At 36.2% G+C, this 21,491-nt stretch overlaps 1 protein-coding gene across 1 annotated transcript in view; it reads right to left on the bottom strand.

Moving 5' to 3' along the window:
- Positions 1–21,491, bottom strand: part of NEB (nebulin) — a 125,448-nt gene that overhangs the window by 26,521 nt on the left and 77,436 nt on the right. The window contains exons 95-123 of the mRNA XM_075711405.1: positions 21,174–21,371; positions 20,385–20,489; positions 19,532–19,636; positions 19,112–19,219; positions 18,728–18,835; positions 17,712–17,819; positions 16,957–17,061; positions 16,761–16,865; positions 16,465–16,563; positions 16,125–16,235; positions 15,851–15,955; positions 15,042–15,146; positions 14,504–14,608; positions 13,255–13,359; positions 12,836–12,940; positions 12,198–12,302; positions 11,609–11,713; positions 10,099–10,203; positions 7,263–7,367; positions 6,977–7,084; positions 5,635–5,739; positions 4,870–4,974; positions 4,630–4,734; positions 3,936–4,040; positions 3,697–3,807; positions 3,098–3,208; positions 2,536–2,637; positions 2,310–2,408; positions 1,571–1,669 (exon numbers count right to left, since the gene is read on the bottom strand). Coding sequence (XP_075567520.1) covers positions 1,571–1,669; positions 2,310–2,408; positions 2,536–2,637; positions 3,098–3,208; positions 3,697–3,807; positions 3,936–4,040; positions 4,630–4,734; positions 4,870–4,974; positions 5,635–5,739; positions 6,977–7,084; positions 7,263–7,367; positions 10,099–10,203; positions 11,609–11,713; positions 12,198–12,302; positions 12,836–12,940; positions 13,255–13,359; positions 14,504–14,608; positions 15,042–15,146; positions 15,851–15,955; positions 16,125–16,235; positions 16,465–16,563; positions 16,761–16,865; positions 16,957–17,061; positions 17,712–17,819; positions 18,728–18,835; positions 19,112–19,219; positions 19,532–19,636; positions 20,385–20,489; positions 21,174–21,371 — 3,147 coding nt within the window. The remainder of the gene's footprint in view (positions 1–1,570; positions 1,670–2,309; positions 2,409–2,535; positions 2,638–3,097; positions 3,209–3,696; positions 3,808–3,935; positions 4,041–4,629; positions 4,735–4,869; positions 4,975–5,634; positions 5,740–6,976; positions 7,085–7,262; positions 7,368–10,098; positions 10,204–11,608; positions 11,714–12,197; positions 12,303–12,835; positions 12,941–13,254; positions 13,360–14,503; positions 14,609–15,041; positions 15,147–15,850; positions 15,956–16,124; positions 16,236–16,464; positions 16,564–16,760; positions 16,866–16,956; positions 17,062–17,711; positions 17,820–18,727; positions 18,836–19,111; positions 19,220–19,531; positions 19,637–20,384; positions 20,490–21,173; positions 21,372–21,491) is intronic.

The raw sequence follows: 21,491 nt of genomic DNA, 5'->3' as shown, positions 1-21,491 counted from the left end.
AGGAACAGCTGACTCATGCTGGAGGTTTTTTTATGACAATTACAGAAATGTAAACAGATAATTTTATGTTAGTAAAAAAAAGAAAGACGATTGAATGCAGAATTAAATCACATCCACAACCACATTTCACATTTTGAATTCATTGTCATGTTCTTGTCCATACAGCACCATATGGTTCATGCTGCTCTTTTGCTTTGCAAAAATATTCCATCATTCAGATAAAACACACAGCGAAACAGGCAAATCCACAAGTTATATAGCTGCTGTAAGAAAACGAAGATTAACTTTTTTGACATAAAGAAATCAGTATTGGTTCTGACCTTACAAAAATTAAAATCAAGCAGAGTACACTAGAATCTGTTAAGTTTTGCAAACTATGCAACATATGATCAAGATCAGACCACCATGCCAAAGAGTTCACTTTTTTTAAGCCCAGACAAAATGTTACTGGAAGATCTATGCAAAATTAAAAGCAAGCATGCCAGACAGGCAGATGAAATCCAACTGAAAAAAGGCAAGTGGATAATCAAACTGGACATAATGCCTTAAAAAGAAGTTTATGAGAAGAAATGTCTAAGACAAAAAAAAGTTAAAGATTATGCCAATTATTCTTTGCTCCCTTACTGCCTCTACAATAGTTAATTTTCTCTCAGGACCAAAATAATCTCATCAAAGCATGTTTATAAGACGAGAGGAGAAGCGTCTAGCACTGGAGCAAAAGCAAAAGGAGGATCTCATCACTGAATGGCAATAAACATATTTCTTCTTTTTCTTGTAGTTCAATTGTTCCGTTTAAGAATCCTTGGTTCCACTGATAAGATTCTTGTATTTCCTGACAGACACAGTGGCTGACATTCAAACATGCGACAGTTACATGCAGCAGTCATGGAAAAACCATAATTTCCCTTTTTTTTCATTTGGAAATACATGTGCAAAACTGAAATGGCACAGATCTGTCTGCTGCCACTTCAAAAACTACTATGCAGCCATCATTTTTCTATTTTCCAAAGGTTTTGAGATGGCAAGAAATACAGGAAACTGAGCCCTCAAATCACTACAGGGTGATTCAGTCATACACCATGCTTCCATTATGCCATTCCAGCACAATGCAAACAGTATAGTTTAAATGAAGTAATGAAGTTTAAATAGAAGTTTGAAGTTTGAATAGTTAAAATGAAGTTCTAGTGTGAAAGTTAGGCATATGGTATGACTGTTCACTGAAAATTACCAGCACCATTGTTCGGGTTTGTCATACACACATATTTCCATTTTTTGCACAGTTTCAGGAAAACCAGCTCAAGCTTATTTGCCTGATTTTAGTTTTTTTGGGTGAAAAATGCGAGCTGTCACATTGCATGAGAGCATCGGAAACTTCCATTAAGAGCTCTGGAAGTTCCAAAACCATTATGAAGGGCAGTCTCACAAGTTTTGCTACATTCAACACAAAAAGATCCAGTGCAACTGGTGCATCATAAACCCTTTGACAGCTTGGGATTGTAAGATAATACGCAAGCAAGAGACAGATGCATAAAAATGGCATTCCCAGATGCGTCACTTAGAATTATCTTACATGGCTACTTAGCATATTAGCTTTCTTAAAGGTTCTCATCCATGGGGTATCATAAGATGCAGCTCCATGCCCTCTCATATGTCGTTTGAGGTATTCTGCCTATAATGCGCAGCAAGAAAGCAAGATCAGAAATGCAAATAATTACAGGATTAAAGCATGAAGTGGCGAGAAAGAACCAAGTTGAACTCAGGTCCTGGTGGAAAAAACTGTCAGAGAAAATAGCAAGCATGTGCTTCAGACTGATCGGAGACCATGAGCATTGTACAAAAGCAAGCAAACTTCTATTAATGTAACACATTAACTTCAAACCAGAAGATTCTTTTAAAGTCACAAAGTAGAAAGAAAGTGCCTGAAAGAAACTGAATGTCCATCTCATAAAGGATGGATTAGAAGAGTCAGGTAAAAGGCTGCTTCTTTTAAAGCCAATACCCAGAAAATCTCAAAAAAGAGAACATGGCTAACACTTCAGCCTTAGTATTTAAAAGATCTTGTCACGGCATCATTTTAATGAGATTCTATAACTCCATCACAGACATTTAGTAAGTCAGTAGAAAAGTTTATTTAACAACAAATACCTTGCATTGGGATTTAATTTTTACTTTAACAAGTTCTTTTAAAATATTCCCTTATCCCCTAATCTAGAAATAATTCCAGTTGTAATATCAGTATTACTCTAGAAATTAATATCAAGTCTCATTTATCTCACTGCTTCAAAGTTTTTCCAACTTTTTATTATTACCTGGCTAGTTAGCTTGGACACCTCCTTTGCCAGTTCAATATCTGGACGTCCCAGCATGGTTACGCCAATGCCAGCTTCTCCACGCTTTTTATATTCAATCTAACAAAGCAAAAAAACCAGTATAGTTTAGTTGTGATGACATTCCCTTTTAATTATTTTACTGACACTGTTTTTAATAGTAAAATTGCTGCTAAAGAATTATACAGAAGACTTAAAAACCACTTACATCACTAATTAACTTGGCAGCCTGAGTTGCTTTCTTAATATCTGGTCGATCTGCTATAGGTGTGTAGTGGAGCTTTGACTTGGCATCTTTCTTGTATTCAATCTAATCCGTGATGATAAACAGAGGAAAGAAAATTACTGAGGTTTGTTCAAGAGGAATATAACTAATAAGGACACAGCAATGTTACTGGGAAAGTGCATGGCTTTTTTAAAAATAATTTCACAAGGAATGGATTTGGGAATCTGTTTTTGCAAGTTGTCCACAAATGAAGAAATAAGCATACGCAATTCTGTCTGTATTTGAAGGAATGAAAAAAATTATTAGATGTGATTTGCACTAGATTACTTTAAATCCTACCATGTGATTAAGTAGAAATATGATATCCAAAGAAATCCTTTCTTTCAGCGCAATTTTACATTTGTAAATATTTGCACCTTTGTCTTTCAGAATTACACCTGAACATGCAGGGAAATCCAGAATTATGTGAACTTTTGTTTTTGCCAGCTGTCTTTGAATTTGCCTCCTCAACTACTTACTTAATGAAAAGACAAGACAAACTTACCGTACTCTGTTTTTTAGCAACTTCCATGGCATGTTTCACTTCGGGAGGCTCCAGCATGATAGAATAATTAGACTTGCCTTTCTCCTTCACAAAATTCTTTTTATAGTTTGTCTGTTAAGAGCAAAAAGGGACATGTGTAATTTTTTTAATGTCACATGGAGGTAAATGCTACTGAAACTTGGAAATAAGTTCACTGAAACTGTTAAGACAGATAAAATGCAGTCTCCTCAGTCTCAAAATGTATGGTCCCCAGCTTGTTTGTCATAAAATGCACCTTAAGATTACAAAAGCTTGCTGTTTGGAGATAATGACTTGTGTTTAAACTGTGTTCTAAGAAGAATAAAATCTGAATTAAGGGCAGCCGTTAGCATTCCAGCCCATCACTTTTCTCCGGAGTATTTCAACAGATCACCAATAAAATGTGTTTAGCTCTTTGTTAAAGTCTCATTCTGGTAGGAACTAATCTTTTCTGACTCCTTTGGCATTTTACAATGAGACTCTAAATGTGTTGCATGTATACTAAAACATGCAACAGTCTCATCAATTACAGGCAGCAGGTAATAATCTCACCAGAAATTGTTATCACAGTAGTTACTTACCTCACTGACATTCCTGGTCACCTCTTTCACATGAGCAGTGTCTCGTGTCTCTGGCAGGGTTGTGTAAGACCCGTGCGGAAGCTGCTTCTTGCTATGTTCTTTGTATTTGTTCTGAAAGCACAGAATAAAACCAGGTAAAAAACAGCAGTGCAAGCCCTGCCCCCCCCCCCCCCCCCCCCCCCCCCGCCCCCATTAGAAGGATGTACTTAAAATGAACAAGTAACTCTCCGCTGTTTTACCTCAGATACAAGAGAGCTGACAGTCTTAGCCAGGAGGATCTGAGGTGTATCTGGAACAACATGGTACGTTCCTCGAGCTTTGTTGTGCTTCTCTTTGTATTTTATCTAGCAGGAAGAAAAGATATCATTTTAAGCAATGTGTATCTTGTCTTGTGGCAACGTAAAAAGAAATTACTATAGTTGTGCCTGCTTGTTAGTGCAAGAGTTTGCAGAAAATGCCATATTTTGATGTTTTCCAAGATAAATTCATTCCAGTCTACATATTCCTACAGCTCTCACTTGGAATTTTATTAATATATGGAATATTGAATATTAATATATTGACAGTAATTTTTAAAGATACTTTGTGTTATGCACAAGTTATACCTCCAGCTTTTTTACTGTTTTCTCCAGATAATATTTTCATTTCAACAACAGGAATGCAGAGGTATACCAAAAGTCTAGTGTGTTCAGGCAATATTAACTTTGAATATTTATTTAATCCATGAGCTACGCCAGTGACATTCACAAGAGCAAATTGATTCAGATTTTGCCAATTTGCTCATGAAATAAACAAGTCAAATCAAATAATGAAGTGAGACTGAGAACAACTTCTCAAAGCTTCATTCTTAATCTAATCATATTTCCAATAAAGTAGTTTATGTAGTAAGTAAAGTTCTAGTAAAACAAAAAAAGTGAGTGCTCAAGTACTTACATCACTCGCCAAGATGGCATTATTTAAGGCCAATACTGTGTTTTTATCATCTGTGACAGAGAGTTTGCATCCCTTTAGGAATTCCCGGTCCAGTTTGTATTCATACTGCAGGAAAGAAAAAAAAAAAAAAAAAAATTAAAAATAAAAGATAAGAGAGTCTCAAATCTTCTATTTTTTTTTTTATTCTGAACATGAGAGATGTGGGGAAAGGGAGTATTCAGTTTGTTCTGATTTTCTTACATCACTCTGTTGCAGAGACGATTTGGCTGCTTGAACAAAGTCAGGCCTGTCAGCAATCCAGTGCCAATGAGCCTTGGCTGCTTCATATTTCTTCTTATAATCCAGCTGTTTATAGTGAAACAACAAAAAAAAAATAATTTAATTAGAAGTTGTGTACTTTGCAGATAACATTCATACAGATGCAAATTCTCTTTTGGTCTGTACCAATTAAAGAGAGAAGAGGTAAGAAAGTGCATGTACATGAGACTAGGGCTTTCCTCTGAATCATCTACAATCCAGTGGGAGTCCATTTACTCTAGATTTTCCACTGCTAGGTGGAGAAAGGAATATGAATGACTGAAAAGCTGTTAGGACTTTGAAGAAGGTGAGTGCTTTCAGTTCCTTGCCTATTGAAGGGGATGTTGGGCCACCAAGAATGGAAAACACAGGAGAGCTTCTCATGAAGCACGTACTTTGTCTACAAGAACATCATCACAGAGAATTTCTGGGACAGCTATGTCTCTGTCAGGAAAACAGAGGGGGACTAGAAGAACAGTAGATGTGTGACATACAAGGACCTCAGGTGACCTCAAGGACAACTTGCGAGAGTGAGCACTTTAGTATGAAATAAATTAAAATACATTTTATTCAAGCAGCATAGGAATTAGAAGCAATGCCCAAGCTCAAGAAATGTCAATGGAACTGAAAATAATTTCTCATGGTCTCCATTGCCACTCCCAGACACTATGCATAATAAAATTCAAGTATTAATAAAACTGAACTCACATTGCTGTTTAGCTTGTAAGCATGCCTTGGAGTCTTAATATGAACTGAATCTGCTATGACATTGCAGTGAGATTTATTCCTCTCATACACTTCTTTGTATTTCAGCTAAAGAAAGACAAACATAAAATATGTTTACAAAGATAATATCATCATGAAGAAGAAAAGCATCAAAATATGAAAACATACTATTAAAAAATGCTCCTGTCAAAGCAAAATCTTAACAGAAGAAAAAGAAATTGTATGAATACAACTTGGTATCAACCATCTGCCTGACAGAAGGGTCCTCTTCAGCAGCAGTTCTCTTTAAATAGAAAATGTAGTATCTATAACTCACCATGAAGCACAGACTGAAATTTAAAAAAATCTACACACGAACACTAATTCTGCCTGTTTCTAGTTTTTTGCACGTAATAGAAATGCCATAAAGAAACTTATCTTCTGATAGGCACGTTCAATGCTTTCTGAAAATTCCTTTACAGAATCTCAAATTCAGCACTCAGTTTGGAACCGAAAAAATGTACTTCCATTCACAGATCCGTTGTGAACATCTTTGTCTCTTAATGATCCACGTTAGTATCTGGATAATATTTTTTTTTTAACTCCTAGATTTACTCATTATATAGATAAACCATGTAGCATCTGAATGACTTTCACACTACTTATTCTCACAGTACTACATTGAGTTACAGAAGTGCTAGTATCCTCATTTTATTTATGGATATCGAAGGAACAATCATACAAAGGTCAGAGAGAAATCCTAGGTTAGGAAGAGGAATTAGCACCAGGACTCCCAAATCCTATGATATTATGCTATCCACTTCATCTTCCTTTCTCCCTCTTCTTTTTAGCCTTCCATTGCTCCATAATCAAAACACATTTATTTTAGATCAGAATACTTACCTTACATATTCACAATATCCATAGAAGAAATTAATAAACACAGTAAGGTATTAAGTACCTTATTCACGGCTCCACAAAAGCCAGTAGCCAATAGAGGAAGAAAACCCAGAAACAAACTCCCCAAATTCATCCCTTAATTAGACATCAGTTCCAGCTCATGGCTTTTATTACTGGTGAGGGCTGCTCTGCCCCGGCAAAAATGTTCCAAGAGCTACAGAAGAACGTTACACAAAAAAACTTCCTGAATACTTTCATACTCTATTGTGTTTTTTGAAAAAGCATTAAGTACATATGGAGTTTTACATGTAAACAAAACCAATACACTCTAACAAGAAGCTACTTTTCAATGACAGTGTTACGTATGAGCTAAAAGTATTGCATATCAAAGTTAGAAGTTAATTAGGTGTCTTTTTGATACCACAGACAAGGATAATTTACTTACATCGCTTATTCTGTCCTTGACCTTGCGCACATGCAATAACATAGGTGTATCATGGATTGTAGTATAGCCTTTAGGCTTCGCCTTGTTATATTCCAATTTGTAAATAATCTGAAGATAAAAATTACAGGTTATATTATTTCTTGACGTTATTGGTGTCAATTGAAAAAAGTCAAGATGAGAAACAGTGTGTAATGGACTACTGAAAACGCCATATTCTTAATTATCACACTTCAAAGGTCAGAATTCCGAGAAGGAGGTATGCTTCAAAGGGACTGACCACACTTACATCACTAATCTGTTTGTTGACTTTTGTAGTCCTTAAGTGTTCTGGAGTATCCACAACAGTGGTATACTTGTCTTTCTTCTTTTCATAGTCCTTTTTGTATTCAACCTGGTGATTGGGAAAGAGCGTATGTTAACCACACAAACCAAGACAAAACATCTTCAGCAGATATGTTTATATTCACACACAAAATTGCAAAATTCTTCCATGAAGGAAGGATGAAAGCCAATGAAAGTTGAACATGCCCAATGAACTAAACTTTGCAAACCCCTTATTTGCCTAAGAGGCTGCCTATCTATCTGTGTGATTAATTTTACATTTATTTCACTGAGTGTAAAAGCTTCATTTCTATCCTAAATCTCCAAGATTGAGGGAAAAAAGCAATCTTGGCAGATTAGTGACTTTCAAAATTTGCAACTGGACAATATCTCATTTTTAAACAGTCATCAAATGAAGAGAAACGTAAAACATCTTACACAGTAGATGATAAAAATGCCCACTGAATATATCATAATGCCAGGCTATTTTAAAGGCTTTGATAGCAGAATTTGTATCTTGATAATTTCTTTCTTAAAGATCATCTTGCCCTACTCAGGACTCTAAACCTGTTTTCACAGAATTCAGTGAGAACAGACTGTACGCCAAGAATGATAATTCATTGTAGACAGCCTGAGGGCAGGTGGAAGACATTAGAACACATTTTTTAAAAAGAACTTTCATGCTCTATCTTGCATCAGAAAATAAAACCATGCTTTTGAAACAGGACTATGACAGACAAAATATAAAAAATTTTATACAAACAACAAATCATAACATGAAGTCAACTCAGATGAACATGCAGGTCAGGCAGAGTGCTTTTTTTTTTTCTTCAAGCATACTCAAACATACCTGCAAGGCGTTTTTAATGAGATAATAGAAATCCATGGATAAATTGAGCAAAAATGTCCTGTATAGACCTTCAGTACCTTATCACTGAAGAATTTTAGCAACTGTGCTAATAGTAACAAAGAAGAACACCCCCCTCCCTCTCATGAAATTGTTTTCTACTGTTGCATTTCCAGTTTATAATTTAAATGTTACATGCCGGTTTCACCTGGCCCAGTCAGGAATAATTTTTACCATTGGAAAGAGTAAGGTCACTGCTAGCAGCTGTGATTTCAGAGCAGAAATAAATATGTATCAGTTATTTAATAAGCCACATTTTCATCCAACTGGTACAACCAAAATATATATGCTGTCATCCAGATTAAATGAAGGTAGAGTATGGAAAAATTAATTCTTCACAATAATATCAGTCATTACAGGCTTTCTTTTACATCATCAGAAATAAAAATATGCTAGGCTCTTTGTTCTGTATGAACAAATAGGCGAATCATACTCACTTTCTACCTTCTGATTCTTATTAGAACTGGCAAAAGGAGAGTTCTTTTTAATAAACTCTATTTTGTGACTGCATGAGGACTGCTTTCCTAGCCTTGCTTAAAAGCATTAGGTAGAGAAAGAAATTGATGTAAACATGATTTACTACAGACCCGTCCACCTACACCATTTCTAAGAGCACTCAGAAGTGAACCATGACACTGTTCTGTATCAAGGCACAGTCTGACACCATTCTCAGGCAGAGTGGTAGATAAATATTGCAATCTACTCACCAAATTACTTCATCATGTTCATACTGAATTAAGGGACTTATGAGGGGTGGTCAGTCCAAGAAATGGTGGCAGAATGAGAATTTGGTTAGGAAAGTATCAGGAACAGCTATCATACAATATTTTAAATATATGGAAAATTGCTCTTTATGTAAGTATGTGAAACATTATATAGAAGTATATATAACAATTATTTATAATGAAAGGAGAAAATGGAGGCAAGATCAGCCTGAGCTGAGTGAAGTCCAAGTTGGAATAAATATTGTTTCAGATATTCTGTTTTCAAACATATTTTATCATAGCCAGCAGTAATCACATCGACAAAACTCTGGAGTCTGATATCTGTAGAAATTTAGAGAACTCCCAAGCATTAAATATTAGAAGTCCAAGCAGCTAATTTGTATATATATATTTGTGTATATAATGTCTCCTACAGCAGCAGTTCTTCATATTACCTGGCTCCATAAGTATGTGTTGTAGAGTGCTGTCAGCATATCTGGCCTCAGAATTTCATTACATCCATGCTGCAGGAGCATCTTGGCAAAGGATTTATATTTTTTCTGTTCATGCAAATAGCAACGAAGCACAAAAGAGACTTGTGAACACCATAAACAACAACACAGCTCTAGATCCCAGACACTTGGAAAGTGGAGAGATTTAGGCAAGGTACTGTATGTATTCATTCAGATGTGCATACAACTTACATCTATATAATTAAGAATGTCAAGAGTATACAGTAAAAGATTTGCATACTATCCCATTAAGAAAATTGCAAAAATATTTTTTGGGATATAAGAGTAAATTATAGATTAAGGTGAGGGCACTCAAAAGCCAAATATGTCACTGTTGCTTGAGTAATGAGTAAGAAGATAATGTTTGTAAAGGTCATTAAAAGAGAGGTAATAAAAAATAAATGCATGATACAACATGCATTTTTTTAAAACCTCTCCAATGACTTCAGGAGACGTTATCTTTCTGATGGAAGTACATACAGTAGAGATTAGCTCACTCAAAAAGTAATAATTCTTTTTGGGCGGCAAAACAAAGACTGTCTGATGAACTGAACTAAAACATCACAACATCACAGGTGAAACCTGTGCCACTGCTAGCTCTAGACATTTCACGCAGACAGAGTAGCTGTGAGTGAACCAGGCACTTTCTGGCAGCACCGGCTAGTGCTCCTACAGTACCTGACTGCTCAGTGTAGTCCCCCACTTGGCCAGGAGGTTCCTAGGATCATCCACAATAACGCTGTACCTATCTTTGAGCTTCTCATAGGCAGCTTTATATAATTTCTGCTCAGAATAGCATAATACAGTGTAACAAATTAAAAGAGAGTGAAGACACAAAGAGATCACAGTTCTAACCATTGAAACCTCTTTACATGGACTATTTAAAGGTTGGGATTCAAGTTCACATCCAAAAGAGAAAAATACATTAAAAAAAACAAACAGAGAGAAAATATTTCCAAATAGTATACACATTTCTAAATTCCCACTGGAAGGCTTAATCTACGATTTAAGGATGCCTATATTCCATCCCTGCCAATCTTCAACAAGCCATTTTATGACTTACTTTCTTCATGAAAAATAACTGCAGAAGCAGCCCTGTATGGAACTAGATTCTTGAGTACAAAGAGAACAAAATGAGATGCAAGGGTGAAAATACAATGTTATATTATCATCAGACATTTTGTAAGCAAATACTATAATCCCTCATCACAAAATACATCACTTACATAACAGAAGACCTTTAGGCAAGTTCATTTCAATGTATGGAGCCCCTGTTGCTAAAATTTTACTCATGTATGTGTCTCATATTAAATTTTTCCTTATTTGCTCTACCAAACAATGAGAAGACTGAATACTAAACAGTTTTTCTTACCTAGAACAGATAATACCGTAATACATTTACTGACAGGTAAACAATTTAACATAATGTCTGGTGAAAAAGGATAAAACACCAAGATGTAAGAGTCTAAATATATACTGCTTTAACGAAAAGCATCAGTCTGGTGTGGTATGCCAACTCCAAGCTGATGAGAATTCACCTAGAACACAGTGCTTTTCAAGGGGCTTCGCCCTGTGCGTGTACAGCCCTACTCCTAGAAACTCCATTGGTGATTTTAATCTTAAACCCAGGGGCATTCATTAACCCCCCCTTTGCTACTATGTTGTGTTTATTGTTTCTTTAGCATTACAGGAGAAAAAGTAAGTAGCAGAGTGGAAGAATTCAAGGCAAAATATCTGAAATGAAACAGAGCTATGGTAACTTCAGACATGATACTATCTTCCTAACACTCATGAAGTTTTTTTTCAATGTTTCAGGAAAGCGATTGCGATTTTCTCTATACCTTTTTCACATGACAATCAACAATCAGTGTTACTAAGCCAGCAGCATTATTTAAGTTAGCATTTGTTTACCAGTCAGCAAAGGAGAAGTTTCTTTGCAATGGCAAAGTAATGGAACAGGGGTCAGGATTTCACTTTTTAGGTACTGTAAACCTGCCCTGTCCTAATAGACAGACAGTAAGAACAAGCTTGTCTTTCATTATTTTAGTCTGACCTTAAGACATCTTTAAGCCTGAATATATATTGATTTATTTACAATTTCATAAGGAAGATCAACCTTCAACTCGGTATTAACATACACACACTTACTGCTTCAGTATGAGATGCTACAGAAATCTTTAACACTTACCGCATCCATCAACTGAGTTGCATGTTTAAAATGCTTGTTAATTGGAGAGTCAGCTACATAGTTAAAAAGAGACTTAGTCTTCTCAAATATCTCCTTGTACTTACACTGCAGGAAAAAAAAAAAACCCACAAAAAACCATTCCAATGTTAATCCAAAGAAGGGTAAGGCAAAGAACACACACGATTTCAGAAAGAATCTGCAGCAAAACCATGCTATAATTATTGCATATGTGTGTTTAACATACCTACAAACAAAAAATAGTTGTAAATGTAGTAGTTTGCAGGATGGAACTATCATATCAAGAAAGCAATGGAAATTTCAGATGTTCATAATTTAAAAGCTTAGACTTAGAAAAATTACTATGGAGCTGATAGCTTTGCAAGGAACAGAGGGGATAAGTAAAAGATCACTTTGCCTCTGTTTTCTTTTATAGTAAGAACTGAAATTTTAGATGTTATATATTAAGCCCTACCATGAATTATTCATATTAATGTCTAGGTCAGAATTGGATTCTCCTGTGAAAAATTTATCTACAATATAAGCAAACATCAAAAAAACATTTAGCAAAAATTCAGACTGTTTTACTTACCCCACTGTAGAGCACCTTATTCTTTTCTGCCAGAGCAAAACTTGGAGTATCCCATGCATAACAGCCAATGCCTCTGAGCCATGATAAGTCTTCCTTGTACTTAATCTTTAGAAAAAGAAGTAAAAGGATTCGGTTTTAAGCGGCACCAAGTGGTAGCTGATCAATGCTGAAATGGCACCTCAACACAAGGTGTAGCAGAGCTACGTCCATTATTACTCCATTAAAAAATAAGTTACATTTACTCATACTTTTCTGATGGACTCAGATTATTCACATACCTAATCTATCATTAGCTATTGGAGTTCCTGTGTGAATCACAAAACGTTGATTCTTGTACAATTAAGGGGTTGTTGTACATGTACAGATATGTACAATTAAAGGTTGTTTTAGGGTTAACAAACAAATCTAAGCAAATGCAACTGAAATGAATTAAGACTGTTCTGTTAATTTCAAAAGGAGATGGGCTGCAATCTTAGCCATCTGATTTGCTCTGTCATTTCACAGATCTGCCAGGTGAAAGTGTAAATCACTAAAAATTTCAGCTGCCTTTCCTTTCTCAAGAAATAAGACTTGGTTTTCATTTTGGAAACCTACTTATAACTTTCAACTTCTTACATCCGGGAACTATTTGAACTCACATCACTAACAGCATCCGTGACTGCACGATGATGGGAATGCTCCGGACGGTCTGGGATCGATCTCCAGATTCCTAACTGGCTCATATAATTTTCCTTATATTTCACCTACAACAAAAATTGGAGAATGAAGTAAACCACTTTGAGAACAGAACACTCTAGATCATGCAGTTGCAAGACCTTCCTTTTTCTGAAACATCAGAACTAAAACAGTGGAAATGAGATGAACTTGCATTCACCCTTGTAACCTCAAAGGCAATCAAGTGTATAATATTCCAGAGAAGGAAAGAAGTTAAAATTAATAGTGCTGATCATATTTTTCTAATTATTTGACACACATAAGTAGAACGATAGCAAAAATGGCATATTCTAGGTTATTAGATGACAAACACTAACTAGGAATGAAAATGTTGTATACATACACTGCTAATATCATCGGTGACCTTTCGGTGATAGACAATATTCAAAGCATCTTTCACTGTGTGGTATTTGCCCTTAGTATTCTCAAAGGTTTCTTTGTAGCGCAACTGGTAAGAAAAATAACATATAAAAGAATATATTATATCTATCTGTCAGGAATTGTTTTAGTTAAATTTCCTACCTCTTAGGAATGACATCCAGGGATATGTTGCTGTCCAACACCCTAACATAAGCCCTGAGGAATTTTAAAAAGCTGCAGCTGCCTACAATCAATTGCAATTTGACTGAGTCTTATGGTGAAAATTAGAGAGAAAAGGAGCCGGTACGTCTAAAGCAACATTTCATCCTATTCACTTTCATACGGAAGACTGAGGAAAAAACATCCATGTATCACAGGACTACTCTCTAGAACAGCGGAAGTGCCACTTTTGGCATAAAAAAACTACTTATCCCTTCTTCCATGTCCTGATCTAGAAGAAAGCAGGAAGATCATTTCAGTCTTTGGAGGAAGACTTTCTCAGAGGAGAAGTTCAGATGTGCAAAAGAACTGGGATGCTCCTTTGCAGTGTTTAAAAAAATCATTCTTAAGAGAGCAGTAAGACTAATCACTAGAACAAAACACCAGACCAGCACATATCCTTTCAGGATACAACGTGCAATCTGAAATATATAGCAAAGATCTCATGAATGAGTAGAGTACTCTTAGCCATTGCCTTAAATCACAAACCACTATTCCACGCTTGAAGGAAAAATCAATTTCACCTTAATAACCTTATGTGCAGCGGCTCAGATAATTTTTCTCTCTAATCTACTTCTAAATTAAAAAATGAACACATTCTCAGTGACATGCAAGTTTACTTCTAACACAAAACTGAGATGAAAATATCTGATAAAAGGTATTCTATCCTGGCTCCAGCATCAATCATTTCACTCCAGTCTGCACTATTTGGAGACTTCACATGTAAGCACATTACTTTAAATCTATTTTTCCTTTGTTGTAAGACCACGCTTCAGTGCAATGGAAAATTAAAATGAATTATAACAAATGAAAAAAAAGCATTACAGTGACATCAACTAAAATAATCTCCGTAATATCAAATGGAAATGTACATGCAAATGGGGTGACCTAGGTTATGACCCATACTGAGATATTCTATGCTTTGCATACTTGTTCCCCATTGATCCTTTTTCTGTCCTTTTCATAAAGAAACCAAGAAAAAGCAGCAGTGAAAGTGTTCATGGACTACATACATCACTGGCATTCAGGTATGCTCTCTTGGCTCTGATCAAGACTGGTGTGTCAGGGACAGGCGTGTATTTGTCCTTCATCTTCTCATACTGGATTTTGTACTTTTTCTGAGAGAGACAGCAAAAGGGAAAAGTTATGTCTTTAATCTTAGAAGCATTTGCCAATCTGATATTATGTTAATGCCCGGGGTGCTACACTGAGTGCATAAAGTCATTCTTGCAAAGCGCTTCTGTCAAAACTTTGGGCAACAAGCTCAGCTGTTCAGCTCTTTCTAGGTCTTCCTGGTCTTGCAGCCAGTGTACCTCAGATTCTGCAAACAAGCACTTAGAAACAGGTATCTTATAAAATACTAAAAGATATTTTAAAAGTGTACTCTTTTACCACAATTTATAAAGGAAATGTGGAACTTAAGCATGACACAGAAAACTAAATGAAGGGTAAACACATTTGAGCCTTGAAACTATCACTAAAATTAGAAATAAAACTTCTAAACAGTTCAGCATAGTGGTACCAAACAAACAAACAAACAAAAATTCTTACCTCACTGACCATGTCCTTTACATTCCTAGCATGTGTAAAGGCTGGAGTCTGACCACCAGCATGATGATGGGGTCTCTCTTTTGTGGCAAGTTCCACGTACAAGTACTGCAGCAAGAAGAAAAGAATCAAAAAATATACATTTCAAGTAAGTTTTATTTTCTCTCTCTGAAAAATGTCTGTAAATTCACAATGTAGCCATAACCACACAATTTACCCCAGGAAAAAATAATGTGCCCTTTTCTCTTCCATACTATATCATTTCATCTATGTCAGTACTCTTGATATTCTGTAACTGCCAGTAACATGCTCACAAACCAAGAAGTCAAATGCATGGGACATTAATGACCTCTCTGCCCTAGATTCAGAGCTAGCTTTAGATAAAAGCACCCATAAGGTCTGTTTTTCTCTGGTGAGTATCTTCATTTTGTTCTGCAAATTTAAAAATTCCACAAAATTTGTAGCTAGTAACTCAGATAATGAACTACTATATGAATAAAGAAATTATGATGAATAAAGGTAAATGGATAAAAATATTTATCCTTCTGATGAAGCCAGAGTTTCAGAGAATTTGAACAGAACTGTACCGGGGTTCAATGCTCTATTTCAGATGGACAAAGCTGAACGTGTCCATTAGAGAGACATGGTCAACACAAAAATTCATAGCCACTTAAAAATGAGCAACAGTCATTTTAAACGTCCTCTCTAGGAATTCTACATTGCTTTGAAATGGCCTGGGAAGATTTTGCTGTACTTTAAGAGTATATTAAGAGGGTCCCCTGACTGGTTTTTTATCAGTACAATTTTTTCACCTGGCTCTGTATTTTTTGTCCTTGCTTGGCTCTCAGGAAGTCAGGTGTATCAAGGATGGAAGTGTATTTTGTCTTCAGCTCCTTGCCTGCAGCTCTGTAAACCAGCTGGAAAAAGACAGGTCCATGAATTATTTCTTCTGTTACATATGTTCATTTAGCAGCTGAACAATCACAGCTTTGCTTTTTAACATCTCATGTATTTCAGAAAAAACAGTGAGAGCGTCTGAGCTTAATTATAGCTAACAAAGATGTGCAAAAATAATATAGAACTTACTTCACTCAAATGGGTTTTCAGTTCCTGCACTGTTCTGTACCCAGGAGTATCCAACACTACATTGTATTTAGCCCACATCTTCTTTGCGGTATCAGTGTATATATAATTAGACTGGAAAAAGAAAAGCAGTGTTACTTAGGAAGCTTTTATTATTCTTGGTAGTAAAGAAAATTTTACACCGTAACCTAACAGTGCTTCAAAACAGCTAACTAGCTGCATGGCAAGAAATTCTGTCATAAGTCTTTACTCATTTTCATGTACTTAACTTCCTGGAAGTACATAGCATGCATGTAAATAAATCAAATGTTGTTACACATGGTTGTCAGAAGAAAAATCTTACCCAAAGCTTACGCAGGTGACGAGCACGGACCATATCAGGAGTATCATACAGGAAGCAACCCAAGCCCTTCAACCACTTCAGATCCTCTTTGTATTTATTCTATGAGGCAATTAGAAAAAGAAGAATCAACAATTAACTTCTGGGATAATTTCATTAATCAGTCCCAAAACACAGTGACAAAGCGTTTATCTATTACAGAACAGAATGCAAATAATAGAAGCCAAATTCCACTTTCAGTGTAGAAGTATTAGACCTGTTGTATTCAAATACCAGGTAGCTTAACAGAAGTTCCTTACATCGCTTGTGATATCCCCAACGTAGCGGCAGTGCAACACCTGAGGAGTGTATGGCAAGGAAATCAAGTGTCCCTGCATGTTAAAGAAATCCGACTTGTAGATCAGCTGAAAGACAAAGAAAAACCAGCATTTCACGTGTTTGATCATGCTGAATATTCTAAATCTCTTCTGTTTGTTATGTTAGAAAGTCACATACATCACTGACAGCTTCCTGTGTTGCTCTGACTTGACGGATTTGTGGTGTGTCTGGAGTGGTATGAATCTTGTCCTTGTACTTGTGGTATGTTGCCCGATACAACCTCTGTATCAAAGGAGACAGCATTCTACATGTTAAAAACTTAAAATGGCAAGCAGTTTGGCAGAGTGTAAGTACTTCACTTTTAAGGGCAGGTTTTTTGCTAGGTATTGCATAACTACCAGAGGAAAGGGAGCAAACATACTATTTTCTAACCAGGCAAAGATTTTCCACAACTGTTTTTGATAGCAGCATCTCTACTACATGGAGAACCTGAGACTCTAATCCTATAAACATGTAAATATGTATGTTTAATTTTCATCCTATTAAAGCCAATGGTCAAAGAAGTGAGTACATATGTATAAAACCTAAAACTATCGAGACCCAATGTCAACAGACACAATAATTTCTATGCAACTTTAACCAAATAGCAGCAGATCAGTTAATAAAATTAGGCTGCAATTGATTTTATATTATGGTAATGGTTATACAGGATTACAGAAAGTTAGAGTTATCAAGAACCTTAAAAAGCCATACAGCCCAACTCCAAGCCTGGATCAATGATCCCTTCCCATTCTTCATGGATATTTGTCTAAACTGCTCTTAAAAGCCTCAAAGAACAGGGATCCTACAACCTTCCTAGTCACCGTACTCTCATCATTCATATTTTGGGCACTACAAATACAATTGAAAGCAAATACATATATTTACTGTACCTCATTAATGACTTGATTCACTTTCTTCACATTTTCAAACCCAACATCTTTAGGTCCCAGAGTATAGCCTTTAGCTTTCATGTGTTCATAGGCTTCTTTATATTTCAGCTATAAAGTGGAAAAAGGAACAAAAACATACAGAAACTAAATTTGATTGATTCTACTTACACTGCAGTCCTGACAGTAATTTATGCAGTATAAAGACCAAGATTTTGAGATAAACAAGTGACATGTAGCTATATCAGAGTTAAATACACTATATCAGAGTTAAATACACTACACATCATTATTATTTTTACCTCTATCATGTGGCCCGAGATTAATAATGTTTTACATTTCTCTTGCATCTAATAAGGTATTCACATCTGCCTGAGGAAATATATTATATTTTGATAGTAATTGCTTGAGATAGTTAACGGGGTTTGGTAACATTTAAATTTTGTTAAGACAAACATTATCAATGTTGGGGCTTCAGTGCACTGAGGTTTAATTGCCCTGACCAGCCGCACCTGGGATGTCAGGCCTCGCCTGAGCTATGCTGTAAGCGCATCTGTCTTCAGCCCTGCCTCTGTCCCCAGTTCCTGGCTGGACATCGTCCTGTGTTATCAGTAACTCGTCTCTAGCCCTGTCTCCTGGATTCACCTTGGACCTGTGTGGTAGGTGGCTTGTCTCCAATCTCTGCTCCGTTTCCCGCAGCTCCTGACTGCATCCCCCTGGACAGACCTTGGCCCCGGTTCCTCACCTTGTCTGGGACTGTTGACGCAACCTGTTATCAGCACCCTGCTCTGCCCACCCCATTCAGGTGCAGTGGGACTTCACCCTGGGTGATGAGGTCACTGCTTGTTTCATGGTCACCCTCAGTTCCTGGCTCAGGCACCCACATGGAACTACCAACTCTTGTTGCTCTCTGACAAGCAATCTCGTAGCTGAGAAATAACCGTCTCAAACCATTGTGTGCTCATACAGGATGGGCATCAAATATTCCCTTGCTGAGAAGGACTTGGTACATTACTTACATCACTGCCAATGTACTGGACATTTTTAGCATGCTGAAAGCTGGGGGTATCTGTGGGAAGGCTGTATCCAGTAGGCAGAGCTTTCACACCAGCCCAGCGATACAGATTCTGCAAAAGAAGAGAGAGAGAGTTTGTGCAACTGTGTGTAATATTCATTACTATTCATTAGCTGCATAGGAAATCTCTTAATCGCAACTGGCAAAAGATTTCGCCCATGTCTGCATTATAATGCATACTTGTAGTTTAAATGAGGACATTTTCCCACTTTCATTTTAGAGCAGTGAAATCTAGCTTCTTTACCTGAAAAGCTAAAGACAGACATTAACTTTTAAAGAATTTGCTTTAAAAACAGAAACTCTGTGGACCCAGAAGTTTTATACTTACTTCACTCTGTATTTTGTTTGCATGATATGCCCTCTCCAAATCTACTGTTTTATCAGTAGGAATCACTTTGCCTTTAACATTGTGCATATATGCACCACGATAGACAGCCTGAGAAAAAGAAAAAGTAATTAGAGGAGAGTCATAATTGTGATGCTCACTCACAGTATGTATTGTTTGCATATATACGGGAATTTCTCCTAGAACACTGGATGAAAGTTTTCTGGATTCAGGCAATTGATGATTTCAGTCATTGTGTTCTCATATATGCTTAATAAATGCATAGGCAATGAGTTGTAGAAAATCAGCAATGATTAAATGATTAAAATGAAAGGATTACAAAAATATTAAAAGTCGCATTTCTAGAACTTGTGAGGTAATGGCATATATAGTATCAGGGGTGAAAGGTGATACAACACTTACTTCACTTAAATTCAAGCCACTGAGGACATTCTGGACATAGACAGGAGTGTCCATGACCACAGTGTAGTCATTCTTCATTTTTTCTGCCTTAGATTTGTACTTAATCTGCAGAAAGAAATTCAAGAGCTCTAATTAGTAAGGCTAGTCATTGTTAATTGACTTTATTATATTATTATATTTGCTGTATTTACTATTTATTTTATTACTGAACTATTCTATTAGTGAATCAGCATTTAAACAGAAAGTGTATTGAATTTATGGCTGAATAAATGAACGTGGCACCTTACTAGATAAGAACAGGTGATAAGTTTTATCAACAAATATTAGGAAATGTCAATACTCGTTCATAGAATAGGCATATGTACATTATGATAAATATCCACATGCTTCTGATGCAGAACTTATGAAGGGACATACATTCTCAAAAACCAGAATGGTTATTCTCCCATTTTAATAGCTTAATCCCAAACTAAGGGTGTGTCATAAGATCTTGAGAGGAGAAAAACAAATCATAAAATCAAGATCAAAATACTTTTTTTAAAATATGAATTCTCCATCATTTCTGCTTTACTTCACAGGTTCTGAATGAAGAATTACTGTTTTAAGCTCTTTTCTGAGAAGACAAGTATTTAAACATATGCTTAATGCTTTCCTGAATGGGATGTAACCTGACAATATCTAGTTCTAGAGCCGCAAAGTTTAAATAACGATATATGGTTATTTAATGAATACTTCAGTAGAGAAGGACATATAACATTTTCCAGATTGTATCTGGAGTAGAATAAAGCTACTCCATCCTTTTAATACAATGGAGTGAAAAAAACTAAGAAGCAAAACCAGTGCATCCACTCACATCACTGCGAAGATCGTAGGCATGTTTGGCATGGAGAATTTCAGGAGTGTCCCAAACAAAGCAGCCAATGCCTTTCAGCCAGTTAAGATCATCCTTGTATACCACCTAAGGTATCAGAGCAAAGAAGCAATCTGTAAGACTTCCACACTAGGATCTAATCCCATATTGCTAAATCAGTCTGAAGCACAACTGTCAAACGATGGCAAGGAAGGTTTCCAGTATTTTGACTTTTTTTTTGGTTTGAGAAAACCAAAACAATTCCTTTTGGAATTTAAATAATTTTTCTTCATTGCTTCAGTGTGACCAATAAATAAAAAACCCCAATGATATTTAAAAGAACTACTCGCATATCCTACTGGGCAATGGTTTAGTGATAGGCAGATCGCTGGCCTACTCCTGGGCTGGCCTATGCAAGGCAAATGCGTAGAAGCTTCGCACCACCAGGATTTCCTCAAACTTCCAAAGTTTCCACACCTTATGCAACCGAATAATAAAGGACAATTCACAGACAGGGATGGCTGAACTGGTAGAACAGTAATGTTAGGACCCAATGCCTACACTGATAACACTGAATTTATGCACACTAAACCACATCTTAACTACGCACTCATTGCCAAGTGTCATGAAAATATGATGCAGATGCTGTTCAGCAGTGCATAATACAACAGATTCAAGTGGCAACTTCAGAGCACTCCAACCAAGTTTTTGCTAAATCATTTCCTCTAACAGAGCATAAATGCAAGAATCTTTTTAAAAAGTGAGCCACAAACACATGATTTGTGAACTTACATCACTGAGTTGATCAGTTACTTTTCGAACATGGGCATTGATTTGAAGATCTGGTAGACACATCCATTCGTGGAGATGAGTGCGGTAATCAATTTCACTGATTTTCTTCTGCGCATCCTTAGCAGAAATTATGTCTACCATGTCTGGAATAATGTGGACTTTGGCTTTATTCTTTTCATAGACTTCCTTGTACAGACGCTGCAGAGTTAAAGCAGTACATTAATAATGCTGACAAACAGACCGAAGCATTAACTGTTGATAAATTTGAAGCAAAATTATTGATATTTTCATGGAATGTTAGCGGGAGAGGAATCACTT

Source organism: Pelecanus crispus, chromosome 5, assembly GCF_030463565.1.
Source record: "Pelecanus crispus isolate bPelCri1 chromosome 5, bPelCri1.pri, whole genome shotgun sequence".
Taxonomy (NCBI): Eukaryota; Metazoa; Chordata; class Aves; order Pelecaniformes; family Pelecanidae; genus Pelecanus; species Pelecanus crispus.
Note: the sequence above shows the minus strand (reverse complement) of the source record. Positions and strands in the feature narration are given on the sequence as shown.